Below are 18,537 nucleotides of genomic sequence, written 5' to 3' on the forward strand. Positions count from 1 at the left end.
AGGGATATGTCATGTTTCTGATATGCAAACAAAGCAATAACATTAATTTCACCCAAGGTATGATTAAATAAGAAATAGTAAAAGACTAGGTTCTTGAGCCTCAGGTGTGGAGAAAGTGTTTCAGGGCGGGGGAGGGCTTTAGGATTTCCCCATATGGTAAAATCTTCTTAATTTAAGTAAATACCTCGTGGGTATGCTGAGGTACATGTAAGTGGCCACCAAAAAATATCGCTGATTGCTGAGGAGGTATGCGGGTCCTAAAAAAGAAGGTTATGTTACCTCCTTCCAAGTAATTTAAGGAACTGTATACTTTTAATAGTGCACATGTACCATTGAGCTTGTGACAGCAAGCTTGTAAGGTGGTTTTTTTATGGGGGGGGGGTTCAGCTCTCAGGCAGCACCAATAATTGAGTGGCACTGTTCAGGGGCAAAATTTAGTACAAGGGGTGCGAAAAAATCAAGTGGGATTCAAACCCACAGCTTCCTGATTACTAATGCAGACGTCTTAACCATTTGTCACCCAAGTTTGCCGGGATCAGGTGACTGGCTGGAATCCACTGCAGCAGAGGGCCAGTGCTGCAAGTAGTCAATTATATGAAGTGGCTTGGTGTTGGGTATGTTAATTTTGTACCTTGAGAATAGTAATACGCGGAGTGGCATCATATATAGCTGGCAGCTGCAGTAGAGTCCTGATTCATGCACCAGGCAGTGATAGCAGGCAAGCAGAGGATAGGGGTATGTGCCAATCTTAATTGGTGACTTCGGTTCCATTCTCAGTACTGGTTCGTAGACTGCAAGGTTGCGAACATCTGCCTCATCAGTGACCCAGCAGAGATGACATTGTCGGCAGGCCACTGTTTCTTTGCAACAGTGTCTCTTATCACAACAGCAGCCTTCTTTGCCGTGTCCAGACCCTCAGAGGTCAAAGTAACTTTCTTCCTCTGAAAAAAGCTCCAAATGAATATGTTGCCATGAGTCCTAGCCCTGCCTTTAAACCGACTCGTACTCTCTCTGCCATTTGATGTATTTGTCCTTGAGAAGTTTGGCCGAGGGCTTGGTGTGGGCTAGGGCAGAAATGACGTCATCTGTTGTGATGGGGTCAATGCTGAAATCAGGAACCTTTTCATCTAAGGTCAAATTGAACAAGACAGAAAATGAATGCTGGTCAGTTTGCCATCAAAAAACAATAATAAAACAAGTCACACTTTGGCAGAATGATCGTCTCTTTGATGGCTACAGAATGTGTACAATTAATTAAACTTTGAACACTGTTATCATATTTTAATGTAAAGTATTATAAAATGCTAATTTTATACTGTTAGTCTTTTATATTTTGCAAGGCCCTCAGTGGGGAAAAGCCATCTCTAACTAGTGACACAAATTATAACTCTGGTTACATTTGGCAAATGTGTTGTCTCCAAAGATAAAAACATAACATTCTCCCAGCCTCAGAGTCATTATAGGATATGCTTAATACAGGATATCGTAAGAAATGTGAATATTACTGTGCAACTTTGTCTCCTGCATCATTTATGACCCTGACTGGTGCATTTGTTAGTACTCCATCCTTGACTGGTTCAAGGAAGACTTCTCATAAGTAGGATGGGATGTTTTCACGTTTAAACAAAAAAGTTCCAAACCCATTTTCAGATTCTCTGAAACGTTTAAATGCGACCGCCCCTTTTAAAGGTTTGACATTTTAATTGACGCAATCTGGCATTTATTTTATTGTAGAGGATGCCTGTAAAATGTAATCTGATTTTCAGACAATACTTTACTGTTCAGTCATATCATCATGAATTCATCACCAGAATTTTGTGCTAACTATTTACATTGTATACAATTTGTTGTTTTAAAGTTTTCAATGAAACCGTGGTAAGGGTGGGATGTTTAGTTGTTTACATGTTTAAAAGGGAAGGGGAAATTTTTCTGAACGATTTTCAAATTAATGTAAATTCCGACCCTTAGTACTTCAAAGAAATGAAAGGCATGCACAATTAGAGTGCCATAAAGTTACCCTTTCGTGAGAGAAGGAAAAGAGCTAAGGCGGGGGAGAGGGAGGGTTGGAGATGCTTTGAAGGCCCTAATGGACTATATTGTGCTCTGGAGTGACAGGCGATACATGTACATGTACCATATGGCTGTTATCCTGCACATTTAAGCAAACGTAATGTGTGGCCAAACTGCAGGAAAACACACTTGATGCCACTGTGTGATGAGGTACATGTAAGAGTGCTCCAATCGGAATGACACACTGCACACAACATTCCTATATATTTTGTACAGAATAGACATATTTTACCAGAATGGACACAAATCCAGTATTTTACATGTGCTCCAGCTGCAAAGTAGCATTGGTGTCTGAGGCTCAGTCAATTTGAATTATGGTATACTAAAATTGTTCAGCTGTTTGAACAACTTGCCCGCAGTGTACAATTCCACAATGCACTTGTTCAGGGAACAGTATTATTTTTGACCAAAAATACCAACCAAAGATACCATATTGTCCTTTACAAAGTTGGACTTTACAAACGCTGACCCTCGGTGGTCATTTGTTCAACATTTCTGCAACTCCCCCCCCCTCCCAATCATCACTTTTAAAAATTGCTACGATGCCAAGCCATGGACCACGGCCTCTAGAGGCCGACATTCAGGTAGGATCAACCTCCAAACTGTTTTGAGCCCGAGAGCGTGTGTGTGTGTGAGCTCTTAGGGAATCACTCAAGCCTAAGGATTTTCAAACATCCGCATTTTGACAAATGGAACCCCTGCCTGGTTGGACGTCTGCATAACTCAAAGTGTTTAAGTCATGCACTTCTCTAGTCGGGGAATATGCACTTTATAACTGAATACACCCGGATTGGTCCACAGCTCTTTCAAGCAAGAAGGAAAAGAGAATTGTGCACTCATCTCAGCAAATGTGAACCCCACAAAATAATGATGGACAACACGCGCAGGATGAAAGCAAACCACACAGGCTACTCACTTTTCCAATATAAATTATTATCAGTTTGATCTGAATACAAAAGACCAAAACGCACACACAAAAAACGGAAATCAAGACAAGGCATTTCTTGGACAAGCACCGCACACTTTGCACAACAAAATACAACGCAGGAGAATAATTGCATTGCTGTGGGGACTTGACAGTCGAAACTACTGAGGGGTCAACTTTGCTTAAAGATGAAACTTGGTATTTTAAAAGTCAGAAATTTTTTTTTTCCAAACTGCAAGAAACAGCTGTCCAATTACTTGAGTGAATTCAGGCAGTTGGAATGTTACGTGTAGGAATACCCAACTTAGCCTCACAATACTGAATGAGACCCCAGGCGTCTACTGAAAGAAATATGTCCTGTCCGAGAATTACTGAGAAATATCCTTGAGAACAAAAAACAATTCTCTAGGTAAAGATACCGGTATTGAAACCAGTACCAACACTCTGTAGGATTATTCTTTTTTGCCATGACATAAAAAGAAAGAACGGGTAAATTCAGAAGTGAGTGTCACAAGCACACTTCACTTGTTCCTGGGTTCACCCAATTAAGCCTGATGTCTCGTTATGAATTTGAGCTATCCTCTACATGTAGTTCCTGATTTCAGTGCTGGTCTTGACTTACATGTACATGTATCTCAAGCGCCAAAATTATTTTCAAATGTTAACAGTGTTACAACTGAGTCATTTTCCCAAAGTCAAGTCACAATCTTTTTTTCCACTACTTGAGGCAATCAGGTTTTTGAAAACTCAAGCCAACAACACTGAAATGTTTATGTTGAAGCATATGTTAAACTCCTTAATTTGATTTTAACATTGAACAATTAGATTTTGGTGACATAAATGGCCTGCATTGAGGCAGATGGTCCCTTTTGGGGAAACTAATCCAAGAAGCTTGAACTTACAGCAAAAAGCTGGAGATAAGGAAAAGATTTACAAAAACATTTTACTGGTGCTTGGGCATAAGTTCACCTGGAGAGTGTATCACAGCTTGTATCAGATTTCAATGAACAAAACTTAGCAGAATTAACAAGATGAAACTAAACATGCACGGATGCACAACTGTTTCCTGAAAAGCATGCAGACGGGTTTTTCCCAACATTGGCGCGTCAGCGCTGTTGTTTCTGGAATCTATAAACATTGCAAAATGTTCTAGAATGTTACAAAATGATCCTGATTTGACATGGAATGAAAGTACTGTCTGTTACTGTGAGTTATGGGCTCATCATGGCTGTGGTTTCTGTTTACGTACCCATGGTGCTAGACTCCAGGATATCAAAGATCTTTCGGACCGGTCTCATGGCAGCCTCTTTGCACACCAGTCTTAGATCAGACCCAGAGTAGCCTTCTGTTAACTGTAAACACCACCAAACAAAAAACTTTTTTTTTAAATAAAGGTAAAAGTAATGACAAAGTTTCATCTCCTCTTGCAAGCAAAACCTCAATGTGTGTGAAAAAGTAGCTCCTTTTTCAGTTAGCAACAAAGTTCTCATGGGCTGACATTATTATGCACCTAAGTTTGCCCAAGTGCAACTCATTAAGATAATGAGCGTTGAGTGAAGCTTTTCATGGTGAAGGTGGCAAGTAAGTAAAAGATTTGCGGTAGCGCCATGCAAGATCTTTTTTGTGAATATGTGGGGCTCTGAAAAGATTTCCCAGTTCTTTTCAGAACTACAAAAGAGAACTCCTTGCATGGTGCTACCAAAAACCTTTTCTTCATTGTACACATTTATAGTTTATACACTGAGTTTTTAACAAGTAGCGTAGAAACTCTCATGAGCTAGCTGCTTGATGTCGCGAAAATCAGAGTACATGTATATCCAAGTTTGCTTGTACATGTACATGAAGTGTTTTAGTCAGTAGCTGCACAACTTCAAATGGGGTGAGCTTGGGGGCACATTGCACACATTATGCCCTTGTAATGAGGGGGGACGCACACATTGTATGAGAAGTTATACTCAGGGCTAGCAAGAGATGGCATGGTGCCAATAATTGTATATTTATACTATGCAACATCTGTGGTTCCTTTTTAAAATTTTATGAGAGAGAATAGTCGTTACCGGCTCCCATTGTTACAAGTAAGGCCACTGTGCTGCAGTTTGAAATTATCTGTGTACAGCAAAAAAGTCTGCCAAAACTGTGACACCAACGACCCAAGAATCCATGTTTCCTTTGCTGCAAATTTCATTGACATATTTCTCGGAAAAAAAGGGGCCAGAATAAAAGATAAATATCTTTACATGTACTTAAACCTCGAACATACAGATCCTTTTCAGATCTGGTCATTGCCAAAAAAGTAACAGATCAAACCACATACTGTACATGCACAATTCAAATGCTTTCAGTCTTCTGTGAAGCGGGAAGCACAGTGCTAGTTCAAAGAAAACAAGAATGATGTATGGTACCGTGTTTTTGGAAATGTGATCTCTTAAGAATTTAGGACCTGGTCATTACTCAAAATAGATTTCTTGACTTCCAGAGTAGAATGCTCTGGTGCAGTGTTGGTTTGTAGGAGACCTGGATTTCAAAAATATGATCTTCTGAAAGTAGATGGCCTAGCAGGTTGTGGTTAGATTTCCCAGAAAGTACAAATATGTACTGCTGCTTTCTGACTGAGACCACAAAATGACAAAAAACTTTTATGCGATTGTTTCAACATGAGATAACTTTGTCATTGAGAAAAAAACTTCAAATAAGGACACATTTTGTTTGAAATGAATCAAAATTGGGAATATGGCATTGTCACAGTGACAAAGACAGCTTTGTTTGGGGGGGGAGGGGGAGAGTTACGACTCTAAACAAGTTAATAGCAAGCCAAAAGACATTCAATAATCAAGTCACATTCCATTCACACGAATGTTGACAGAAGGAATGAACTCGCCAATGCTCATTCTGTGACCCAAACTGTGGGTCTACATGTACTTGCAGTGGACAAGGTTATGATTCCACAGACAAAGGCAAAAGCACCCTGTTGGTCCAGGGAACATTGCAGAATACATCATCCACTTGAAGAAATTACAGCTGATGCCAACAAAACAAAGAAAATGTCTTAGTTTACTTGACCAAACAGAGGATGTAATATGCTTTTGTTTTGGTATGCTCCAACTTTTTGTGCGAGTGGAAGCTTCCATCTTCTTTTGATTGGTAGAAAAACTGTTTACCATATCTGCCAACTAGGTAATACGTACATTAATCTGCTCCAAAGTGGAATTGGAATACCGAATTTGCTTCACTGATCTGAGAAATGATCACAGGCTGCTTGGGCACTCACCAAAATTTATTTTAGTATGAATCAAACATTCTAAAAACCAAATCTAAGCAAAGAGTAGCCTTACCTGTGCTAGGTATTCGTAGTCAATGTCGGTCTTGATTTCAAGGGCACAGTCGGGGTTAATCACTTCTGGTAAGTGGAACTCGATCATTTTTCTCCGTGCCTCTAAGACGGGTAGATCCACAAGGATTCTCTTCTCCAATCGTCGCAGCATGGCATGGTCCAATTCCCTGTAGTATTCAGCAACCACTTTTTTCTCAAGCAAATTTTTTTTAGATACCTCATAAACAATTTAATCTAATTTTCATACTTTTATGGGGTTATTGACTGTGATGATAAAAATAACCTAATTGATTGGGCCAAAAAAAAATATTTATTTACACGTAAGCCTGGAAAACCTTTTGCAACACAAGTCATATGTTTTTCTCTTTGGCAAGAAACCATTTGACTGCCAAAAGAAATTTAGTACCAAGCTGACACAGTTAAAGAGTGGCACTGTCAGGATTTTATTTTGCTCTGTTTTTGGCAAGCAGTGCTATTCTATATGAAGAACAATATTGGTGTGAAAGAAAAAAAGGATATCTCTGTTTGCATTTATTTTCTGATACACTCTTTTTCTTTATTTCAAACAATGGCCCAGCCTAAATATTAAATACGCAACACCACTTTGGAAGTAACAATCACTTTGCTGGCTTCTATCAAAGAAAATTTACAGTACATAGCAAACTTTAGAAAAAAATAATGCTCGCGTGTTTTGGCATATGTGACAGGACCGTAAGATGTGTGTTATAACCAAGTTACTTTCAATTCAACATCCACAGACATTCAAGATGTTTCACATGTTTGTAGAGGGGTCATTCCATGAGATTGGGGCACAATTTGTGACCGTGTCCTTGTTACATTGGTAACTTTTACCACCTGTTATGACCTGTGGAGTAGGTCATTTACTCTGTAAAAATAACACACACCTCTGGATTCAGCCTTGCAAGATGTATAATTTGGAATCCACATGCAGGGAAATAGCTGTTCATTTTAATGGAACGCACGTAACAATGGACACAACACCTTCACAAATCATGCCCCAACCTCATGGAATGACCCAGAGACAAGTGACTGCCAGCATACCAGGGGAGATTTGAAGCGGCTAGTAGAAAGACTAGATCGTCTGACTTGGACAGGCCGTCCATCTGTACTAAGAGTTCTGTCTTCATGCGTCTGCTGCCCTCGTGCTCTCTGAGGAAAAAGATATTTACAAAACTAAATCTTTCAAAAATACTACAACATGCATTAGCACCTGCATATCAGGTGGGCCCTGTTTCAGTAAAGTGCAAGCGCAAGCACAAAAGAAATGACTGCCCCATCTATTTAAAGTGACCCAAGAAAAAGAGTGCACTTTTAATATGTGCCCAGTGCAACTGGAAAGAAAAAACAAGAGGGCGTTTAAAGAAGGACAAAACATTTACCCTCCCGGCATTGACCCACGCTGGCTCATGACAGATTCCAACTCGTCCAGAAATATCGTTGATGGAGCGTGAAACCGTGCCAATTCAAACAGTACCTAGAAATGTAAGGAGACAATAACATGGCTACTCTAAGTAGGTAGACGGTTCTATGTGTATTTTGTGTTCATGTTTGAATAGAACCACACTCATTTTTGTGCAACAGAGCAGTGGTTCCTTCTATAAAGCAAGATGAGGATGAAGGAATGACACTTCAACGTACAACTTCCAATTACAGTTTCAACACTGTAACAATTGAGACATTCTGCCTATACATGGGCAGTCCTTTATCTGCCCTGAGCTGAAGTGCACCCTCACCACGTAAGAAAAACAGACTGGTGCAAAGTTTTCCAACCGGATTCTTGCATGCGTTTGGCATGCAAGCAAAATCTATACATTTTAGAATTACTCGTTGCACACACTCGGCATGCTCCATATCAAGCACGCATAAAATTGTGCCCCTATGCGGCAAGTTCATACCAAAGGACTATCAATTTCATTTAAAAATACGCCCTCTTTTGTTTCTGCTCTTTTGTTTCTGCTCAGAGCGGATAGACTTACAACATAATGGCATCACAGAAGTAAGGTACATGTAGGACTGCATCTATCCAGCCCCCATAGGAAAACGTACATGTGAAAAACGTGTGGCGTCATCATGTTTAAGTCTTATATTAAATCAGTGTCTCTTGCATCAGAGAAGCAACTTAACTTGCCTCATTCTGCGTGCATAACAGTTCAATTCTGTGCAATTATGTGTGCATCTTGCATCTGGCTCAAAAGCAATTTCTCGATAGCACTGATCCTATGGACTTTTCCCATGAAATATGTAAATTAGACGGGTGCATGCGCAGTTATTGAGCTTTACTACCACTGGTTGACAATTGCAGCCGTTAATACTGTGGGCAGTGTAAGAGAGATGCTGCAACCATTAACCTGGTCTGTTAAAGGTCAATCAACACTGTATTACAGCCTTTGCCCGATACTTCAGCACGCTTTTCTCGAAACTAAGTGAAGTTACCCGCGTCCAGAATGTGGAAAGTCACAATTCCTTGTCTTTAAGTTGGTACTAATGTCAAACTACAAGAGTACAGAGACAGCTTGTATGAGCTCATAGTTGCACGTGCATGGAGAGTGTATTGTTACGTCTTAGATTTAAGCAACTTTGCCAACCAGTGGTAGTAATGCGCGTGTGCCTGCCTCATTTGCATATTTCATGAGAAAGGTCCATTGTGAAGCCTCTGCAGTTTCTCTGTCGGACTGACTCACCCTGACTAACTTCTCTGAGTCTCCCCTCCACTTGCTGACGATACTAGAGGCGGAGATGTTGAAGAACGTGGTGTTGCACTCGGTGGCTACTGCCTTGGCGAGGAGAGTTTTGCCGGTGCCTGGCGGGCCGTAGAGGAGGAGCCCCTTCCAGGGGGACAGGATCCCTGTGAATAGCTGGGGATACTGGTAAATAGAAGGAAGTACACTGGTGAACTGCACAATAATGTAATGTTGATGCGCATCAATCCATAGGGGTGTATTCCCATACAGGAGAGCAGCATTCTAGTAAATAGATGGGGAATACACGTGAATACATGAAATATACTGGTGAACTATAAGATAATGTAATGCTGATACCCATAGATTCATAGGGCTGTGTCCCCATCCATGGGGACAGGGTCCAAGTGAATAGTTGAGGATACTCACACATACAACAAAGTATACTGCAAAGTGAATTACAAGATAATGCAATTCATAGGGATGACAGTCCCTTCCACTTACAAGGATTACCCTTGTAAACTGCCAATAATGTAACGTTGAGGATTGCATTCCATGTGGTGTAGCCCATTCCAGGGTAACAAACTCCCTTTGCACAGTTTGCAGTTTTGGAAAAAAAAAAGGTTCAATAATGTGTAGTGAGCAATATATGATTTCATGCTGCCGATTCCAGTTACTTGATGGAGTCCTTTCACCATCTTTACACAGGAATCATGTTTATCGAGCTGCTGAGGGCAAAAAAAAGCTTATGCTTCAGAAAAAAAGGGGTACATCACGTACAAGTAATAAGCATAATTTTTTCGCTCAGACAATTTAATTGGCCAAACGCTTTCATGGAAACATGGTCCCTGTTCACCGTTGCTGCTCAGCCAAACCAACCATCGTTACAGGCTCCCCACCTTTATTGGGTAAACCACGGCCTCCTTGACTAATCTCTTGGCGTTGTCCAAACCTATGATGTCGTCCCATCTGACGTTGGGGTTGTGGAGATAGATGTCCTTGCTGATACTCTGTGCTAGCTCCCGCCATTCTAGTGTGTAGCCCGAATAGCCCCCCAGGGGCTTTAATAGTCGATCCTTGAGAGGAAAAACATTCAGAGGATGGAGAGTTAGAAAGATTTCCAAGTAGCACCTTTGAGTGCAGTTGCTGAGGGTTTTTTAATAAGCACGACAAGTGCACTGAAATGAAAGGCAAAAAAGTGTTGATTCACCTACAATTAATTACTTTAAAGTTACTGTTAGGGTATTTAGGCTGTCCACTGAGGAAAAATCTGAGTAACAAATAACAGGATGCTTCTTTCTGATTACTGATCAATAACTAGTTGTAAAAATGTATTCCTTTTTGGCCTACCTGTGTCAGCCACCAATCCAAGTTAAACGGTTGAGACGTCTGCACCAGTACGCAAGGAGTCGTGGGCTCAAATCCTACTAGAGCAAGCTCCTGACCGTTTCACAACTGTCAGACCTCATTCAGAATATAGTCTGACTATACCCAGCAATGTTAGGGCAAGCCTAGTGTAATACTTCACAAGTACACTGGTTGAGATTGGGAAACTTGCATTGATGCAGACTTTCCGTACTTATGAACCAATTGTATTTGAAAGTATTTATGAGGTACTAAACTATTAAACAAAATCCCTTAGGTAAAAAAAAGAAATCATCACTGGTCATTACAACATACCGAAGGGTCACTATCTCCTACATAGTCTTGTGTAGCCCCTTTAATAGCATTGTTCAACATGGCCCGCATGTCGATGATTGGACCCTTCTTAGGTGGCAACTTTCCTGAGCCATTTGAGAGGTTAGTCTCGCTGGATTTGTTGGCAACCGTCGAGCCAGAAACAGAGAGGTCTGACAGTGGGTCTCCAACTCCATTTACTTGAGAGGCCTACCAAAAAGGACAAAGAAAAAATTGGAAAATGTGTGTGGTTGATTTTGGCTCAATATGGGTACAAATAAGTAATTTTAACATTTTGTGATTCCCCCAGATTATTTATAATAAGAGGTGCCACAATCAAGAATGATCATTGAAATATTTCTAAAAGATCGAGCAAGTGGGACTTTGGGCTTCAGACCTAAACCTTCCAACCTCTAATTTTCATAGAAGCTGGCTGCTATCTTCATTGGGCCCAAGATTGGCTAATATTTTAGACATATTTTGAAGCATCACTTACAGCACTTTTTCCATCCATTTTCCATTTTTCTTCCTATTGGCACTCTTTCATGTACGGTAACCAAATACATGTAGGCAGGGTTTTCCCCTGGGTAATGATATGTGTGAGGTGGTTCAACAAAATTTGCCAAAATTCTAGTGCCTAAAACAAAAGTCAGCTTTTTAAAAAAGCCTAAAAAAAATTCTATGTACCGGTAGTACATTTTGTATTCCAAATTTCTTGTCAAAAATAAATTGATCTTGTATTCTGTGTCCTTCTTTATCATTCTGAATTATTTAAAACTGATTGATTTCAAAATATCTAACTTATTTTGCTTTTTCCTTCCATCTTTGTCTATTCTCAGTGTGAGGTCATAAAATTCGACAGGAAAGTCTGAGGGACAGGGTTAGGGTCTGGTCACCAAATGCAGTGAGGTGGGCCACCTCACACTCAAATAGGCAGGGGAAACACTGCATGTACATGTACATGCAGATCACGTTTCTTGAACAAGACTATCTTACCATGTGATAAACATATAACACCAAAGAGCCTTTTCTATTGGCATGATGTCCATCAGAAAAGATGGACATCATGCCAGCAACACTTAAAGTGTCTTCCATTCACTTGCCCCTACTGTAAGGTGACACACCGCCAACAAAAGGCCTTTCTAAATCTAGCCTACTGGCCTTCATTTACAGCTCAACGATCAGTTTCAAAGTAAGGTGCAGGTAAGAATGATGCTTTCAAAAAGGTTTGTCGAGTTTAAGAATCTCAACTCGGGGGGGGGATCACGTCATTAAAACTGAAGCTCGGCACCCTAGGTCCCAAACTGCTAAGCACAAGATTTTAAACTAACAGAGGCTCTACACATTTAATGGAGACCATAAGCAGTAAGCACAGCAAAAGGCAGGCTTACCTTGGAGGAAACATTTTGCTGAACTTAGTAACATAGTAATGAAAATCTCTATGCATGCGCAACTGCTGCACACACCAAGCATCCCCGTGCTTAGGGTTAGCAAAGTTGTATGCTTTAGTAAGCAAGACATTTCTGCTACCTATCAAGGAGCTCCGTGAAATTAGATCCTTGACAGAAACACAGATTTAGAAAAATAGCCCCGACGTACCTGTTTGATTTCTCGGCTGGGCCTGCGGTCAACAGCAGGCTTTCTGTTGGCTGTGGCTGAGCTGGAGTTGGGCCGCCGCCTGCCCAAGTATGAAGGTGCTGAGGCAGGCCCACTATTTGGGTCAAGGGCTTGGGGCTGAGGTATCCGCGGCAACGTTGGGGTGCTCCCATTTCGGACACTGTACATGTAGTTCAAGAAGACAATGCTTGTTGTCGAATAACACCATCCTTGAAATCATTCAATCTTCAGTTCGATAAGGAAATGAAGATTAACTTGTGCAAAATGTAAGAAGGGCTTCCATGTTAAATGTGAGGAGGAAAATCTTGTGCAAAAAAGGGTTTAATGAAATCTGATGAAACAAGTTACTTACAATTTCTTGGTGCCTTTTTGAGGAGAGTTACCTGAAAAAGAGATGAATTAAAATGAGGCTAGGTAAACACATACATGTAATTCTACATAACGATCACAAAGAATAAGATATAAAAAGAAGCAAGCATAACATTACAAACCCACATGCAAGCTAAACGAGCATATATACAAAGGAGAATTCTCACTCAATTCACAAAACAGTCATTAATAGACATTTCTGTGTTTATTCCACTTATGACCAGCAAGGAAGTCACTGTGCCTTTCTCTATTCTCATGGCATGCTGTTCGCACCCTCCAAGTTTCAGTGACATAATTAGAGACCAAATTCTACTTACCATCACTACTGATCTTCTTTGTCACCTTGGGGTACTTCTGAAACTTCACATAATAATATGATTCATATTCCTTTGAAAAGAAATCACAGATGTAAAAAGAGGAAAGGTGATCAGTATTAATGAAAAACGCAAAATTTAAAACTTGCTTATTGATCAGATGAACTTAAAAATGAGACTGGAAAAATGGACATATATCTTGATTTTTTTAAATTTAAATAAGCATTCTGAGCTCCACGTAGAAACTGTTGGGGGTTGCTACAGCCTTTATGGGAGACTTTAAAGTGATCAATGGCTCTTTTGAGTGACACAGGTGATTCTTTGAAAGGTGGTCTGTAAATGCTTTGGAAAAGCAAGAGTTCGATCAATTATTAAACTGTAGGGACCCTTGACTGGTTCATTTTGCAAGCACCTTGTGTTTTCAGTTGGAAATGTTAAATAAGATAAATGCCAAAAAAACTGATATTGAACTCAAACACAGCAGTAGATAAAGGTTCACAGGAAAAGAAGGGGTCCGGACTATCTGTGTATTCCTTTAAACCTAGGTTTCCACCTGAGCACCCACTTTTACATCCTGCATTGTCCTGTAAGCTAAGATGCTCCACCAACACTGATTGAAAAATGGTACCACTTGACAAAGCTTTGAAACTGATTTTTCTGTTTTGGTTGGAAGAAATGGTCAGTTCACTCCCTTCTCATCAAAAACTAGAAGCTGGAGATATTACTATTTCACAGTACTATTTAACAGTTAAGCACTGAGCACAGTACAACCGTGCTTAACTCAGAGGAAAATATTGCTGAAATCAGTGATGTATTTAACACCACAAACTTCCATGTGCACCCAACTGTTATCACATGCATGCCACAAATTAGTCTTGAAGCAACAGGATTACTTTTTTTGTTTTGGTACATATAAGTACAACAATTTATAATTCAGTGGTGCTATGAGATTTAGCTCTGTAAAACGAAAGAAAAAGGTCTTACCATTAATATTGTTTCAAGGTCCACATTATCGCACACCTCATAGCGGCTAAAGCTGAGGTTACTCTCCTGTTCCAGTGACTTGGCCGCTTCAGTGTAGCCCTCCTGGACCAGATGGTGCAGGACTAGAATCAGGAGGTTTTTCTTCCGTTGCTCTGTCTTCTGCTCGTCCTGTTTAGTGATGAGGATGGACACAAACTGAAGTGTAAATTGCCCTTTATGTAGTGATGTCAGTCACTATTCTGATACATGACACATAGGGTTAGTCTTATGAGTGGCATGTGGTGCTGTTATTCCTTTATCTATGCATGGAAGAATAATACACGGCTGCGTTTATGTCTCATGAATGCATGGGAGGATACTTCATTACTTTGTGACTGGCATTAAATTACAGGAGGGGTAGGAAGTGGGCCTCCTTGTTATCTCCCTGGTGGAGAAGTCAAGGAAAAATGTCTACTACATGTAAGTACCAGTACTAAGAGTTGTTTTTTAAGTCCAAACAGATGGGCAAAGTGGCACATGGACAAACTGACAGATGGGGAAAGTGGCACATCATAAAAAGACAAAAGGGCGAAGTGGTTGAGGGCGAGTGTACCTGTGGGTAAAGTGGCAAATGGGCAAAACGACTGTATAGGTCACAGAGTGCTACATGTACATGTACATACATGTACATACGTGTAGCTAAGAACTGACGCACCGAGATACCTCATACACAGTATACATGAGTCAGTCCTTGTTACATGGGTAACTTTTACCATATGTCATGACCTGTACATGTAGGTCATTTACTCTGTAAAAACATTAAAAGTAGCACACACCTCTGTATTTAGCCTTGCAAGCTGTACATGACAATGTCAATTTGGAATCTAAATGAAGGAAAATAGCTGTTCATTTTTACGGAACCCATGTAACAAATGACAAAGTCACAAATTGTGTCGCAACCTCATGGAATGACCCACATACAAGTAGCAGGGCTTCCCATAAAGTGCGAGGTGGCCAAAGAATAAGATCTGCATGCATGGCACATGTACACATACGTGTATACATGTAGAACTACATCTCACGGTTTATTCACCCTTCAATACAATTTTTCTAACATACATGTCTAGTTAGTCCCACACAAAAATAGCAAACCTCGAAACAAAACTCAGATTCAAACCTGGGCCCTCATGTTCTGACGGAGCTGATAGCACGCACTGTACACCATGCTCAACCATGTGATCAGTTAGTTTTGGAAGGCGACTCCAATACTTACATGTAGGCTAATGGACAACTTAATGCCAGCTGTGTAAATTAAGAAAATAAATAATGTGCAACCAGATGACCAAATAATCACACAGTTTGAAAACTGTGACTGAATCATGGTTAACTATACATGTGCATCTACATTAACATGTACATACATGTATGCACATGAAAATGATATTTGATTGTCTTACTTCATTTTCTTTCACCCAAACAGGGCTTGGGCTTAAATTCTCTGATTTCAGCAATTTACACACGCTACAAGCATACATTTGTTGTATATTGTGGTAATGTTACTGGTTCATATTGTTTCAGCAAGTGAATAATAATAATAATAGGCCTAGTAATAGTTTCTTTGACAGCACCCTCCACAGAAACTTAGTAGGTCGGGGACTAAACACTATCAACATCTAACAAAAGAAGCACATTGCAACAACAATGGACACTACGTGTAATTGCTAGTGCACTGTGTTGCTTTTGTTAGGTGTTCGCAGTGACACCACAATTTAGTGATGTTTCTAGTTTCCACTTCTGTCGCTTGTTCAAGTAGCAATGACGTCATTTTTATCAGGTAACATACCTGTATAATGATGTCATTTTTTCGCCATGTCCTGTAACGTTGGAGTCTACACCAAAATTATTTCAAATCGATACTTTGGAAAATGGCCACAGTAAACATACAATTTGCCACAGTAAATCAATGCAGATTTCAATGGCAACATTTTCATGCATAAAGTAAACTTTGGTAAAGCTTTAGGAAGTTTAGGGGCCAATTTTTTCGTGTAGGCTAAATTTATGTTTTCATTGGCAGAAGTGAACTTGCCTAATTAACCACCGAATTCAACACCTCCAATGCAAGATTTGACCGAAAAATCTCCTCTATCCGCTTTTAGAGATACCAAAAGAAGGAAAAGTTTTATCTAGATCAAGAGTATGTCATGTTTCCTGTAAATTTAATCAATCAGAGCAATTGGTATTGAAGTTTTCGGCTGACAGCGATATAGAGGTCAATGTCATCTACAAACCTCAACCCAGAAACAGCTCAAAATTACGTCATCGTTGCACAATCGAGTGGAGTATGCACAGTCTGACGTCGTCGCTAGATTGTGGTTTGGTCCCCGACCTGCTTAGGCATGTCAGGGCAAATCCATTAATGTTAAACATAAAAATTTCTAAACAAAGAAAAAATAATTACATATGTAGGCCTACACCTATACGCAGTTACTTAAAAAAGATACATTTAAAAGCATTGCGAAATTAGAAAACATTGCGTAAAATGAACTGACATCGGTCTGATATTTCCTTGATGTAATGTTTGCCACATAGTCCTAAGTACTGTCCAGTGCCAGGAAACACAACGCCAGATGAGATTATCTTCATGATTGTGATTATCTTCATGATCAATTTTGGGATTGGCTATCGATCAGAATGTTTACATTATTATTTCTTGTCTCCCTCATAGTCATACAACACCATCAAGGATAAAACATTGGCATAGAACTGGCTTATTTTCATCTTTTAATTATTACCGCTTCTCTGGCATGATTAGCTGTTTTAATCGCGACATAACTCAGCGATTCCATGATCCTGAATCCGCAATTTCTGACAATTGCGTCCTCCGTTGCCTGGACTTTTGACGATCTTGACCTTCTTCGCCTCGTGCGGTAACATTATACTTATGTTTAACGTAATACTTATACAACAACAATTGCGATTATCAAATTTACATTTCTCACAAATGATAAGTTAAAATGTTCAAAATTATTTGTAAAAATCACATAAAGTGTATTTAGGGGCATAAAGATACAATAATTTGAAAGAGGCAAACACTGCGCATGCGTGATGAATACGGAGGAAAAATTGTGAATGAAACTGCTGTCGAAAGAAGTACACAAATGTCGTCGACGGCGATATGGCGGATTTTGACGATTTAAAGGTGATTGAAATCTTCAAATTTGTATGAACTGATTAGTCATGTGTACTACACTTGACTGTCAACTTAGATAGGATATAATGCGCGTATTTTGTTAAATTTTTTGCCACTTTCGGGAGGTGTGTTTTATCAACATCGTCATGTTTTATCGCATTTGCCATGATGTAGGCCGAGCCTAATGTACGTGTACATGTACATGTACACGCCATATCGTCATGCATGTTCATCATGGTCAGTGACCGGTGACGGTTACTTTATTACAGTGTATTATAGCATGTTAATAAGTAAGGTCCAGTAATATGCCTAACGAGTAGTGATAAGTCAAGATATGGCGAGGCGAATGAAAGTGTTTTTTGGAAGGTAGTGTATATTTTGCCGGCGACAGCAAAAGTTTTTCAAAGCTACATGTAGGGGCCTAGGCCCCATTTTGCTGGTATGTGTTTCCGAATGTATAATTTAGAAAATACCAGCCTTAATTGAGCAATGCAGTAGCTCAATAGGATAAAACAAATACCTGCGTGAGGTTGCAGGTTCAAACCCCAATGAAGAATTTTTTTCTTTTTTTTAAATTTCTTTTTCCTAGCACTGAGTATTTTTTTAAAGTAATAAAAATCTGAAAATTAATTAAGATAAGAGTTTGGCATTCATTACTATTAGCACCCTGTCATTAGAAAGTGATAACATGTCCAGAAACATGAAATCTAACTGTGAAAATTCCCAAACAGCAGTCCTTTTGTTTTAAGGCGTGCGATTGCACTCCCATGCCATCGCATGCCTAAAAACTTCCTGAGAAGTGCAAATAATTGCAGGCCTGAAACCATCCATACCACACTCCTTGGCATGAGTTTACTTTATAATTACGAGTGGCTACTGTTACAGCAGCCGCAACACATCTCCCACTTTCTATCGTTACGGCACTGAACTGCGCAAGTGCGATGATGGTTTATATAATTTTAAAATTACCTGGATCGCTGAACGCTTGTGGTTAAGGGCTTGAGGTGGGAGATTCTAAACCTCTGGTGTGTGAGTTCTAATCCGCGCTTGGACCATTTTATTTTTCTTCGCCTAAATTTTATGTTTTATACCATAATTGTTTTTTTTTGTTGGTTTCTAATCTGCTAATTGTATAGGCCGAAGCAGGAATCTTTTTTTTCTTTTCTCATCAGAGGCTTTGGAGGATTTTAAAGGAAAATAAAGTCTGAAATCTGCACTAAGTTGGCGCGCTTGCGCAGTTGCAGTGCTGTGAAGATAGAAAATGGGAGATGCGTTACGGCTACCGTAACAATAGCCACGGTGTTATGATTATACTTTGCAATTTTTGAGAAAAATGAAATGAAAAGAATCAAACAATCGGCCTACTTAACAGTTAGTGATGA

General features: G+C 39.8%; 2 protein-coding genes across 3 annotated transcripts in view; one reads left to right on the forward strand and one right to left on the reverse strand.

The window, feature by feature from the left end:
* Positions 1-373: 373 nt before the first annotated feature.
* katnal2 (katanin catalytic subunit A1 like 2) lies at positions 374-16,904 on the reverse strand. 2 transcript variants are annotated; one of them, XM_022249950.2, is made up of 13 exons: positions 16,758-16,904; positions 13,987-14,154; positions 13,006-13,075; positions 12,672-12,702; positions 12,302-12,479; positions 10,706-10,912; positions 9,925-10,101; positions 9,029-9,211; positions 7,727-7,821; positions 7,389-7,496; positions 6,328-6,493; positions 4,245-4,347; positions 374-1,127 (listed from the first exon to the last, which is right to left on the reverse strand). In XM_022249950.2, exons 1-13 carry the CDS (start codon positions 16,809-16,811, stop codon positions 991-993), a joined length of 1,677 nt encoding a protein of 558 aa, XP_022105642.1. In that variant the 5' UTR covers positions 16,812-16,904; the 3' UTR covers positions 374-990. The 2 variants fall into 2 exon arrangements, with proteins under 2 accessions (XP_022105642.1, XP_086992550.1); XM_087136424.1 differs by lacking the exon at positions 16,758-16,904 and adding an exon at positions 16,515-16,692.
* Positions 16,905-17,125: 221 nt separating this feature from the next.
* LOC110987315 (E3 SUMO-protein ligase PIAS2-like) overlaps positions 17,126-18,537 on the forward strand; it is a 43,746-nt gene continuing 42,334 nt past the window's right edge. Inside the window, 1 exon segment of the mRNA XM_022249949.2 lies at positions 17,126-17,164. Within this exon segment, the coding sequence (XP_022105641.1) occupies positions 17,141-17,164 (24 nt within the window). The 5' untranslated portion in view covers positions 17,126-17,140.

This window comes from Acanthaster planci, linkage group LG05 (genome assembly GCF_054643075.1).
Source record: "Acanthaster planci isolate LZ-2023a linkage group LG05, COTS_SCS, whole genome shotgun sequence".
Taxonomy (NCBI): domain Eukaryota; kingdom Metazoa; phylum Echinodermata; class Asteroidea; order Valvatida; family Acanthasteridae; genus Acanthaster; species Acanthaster planci.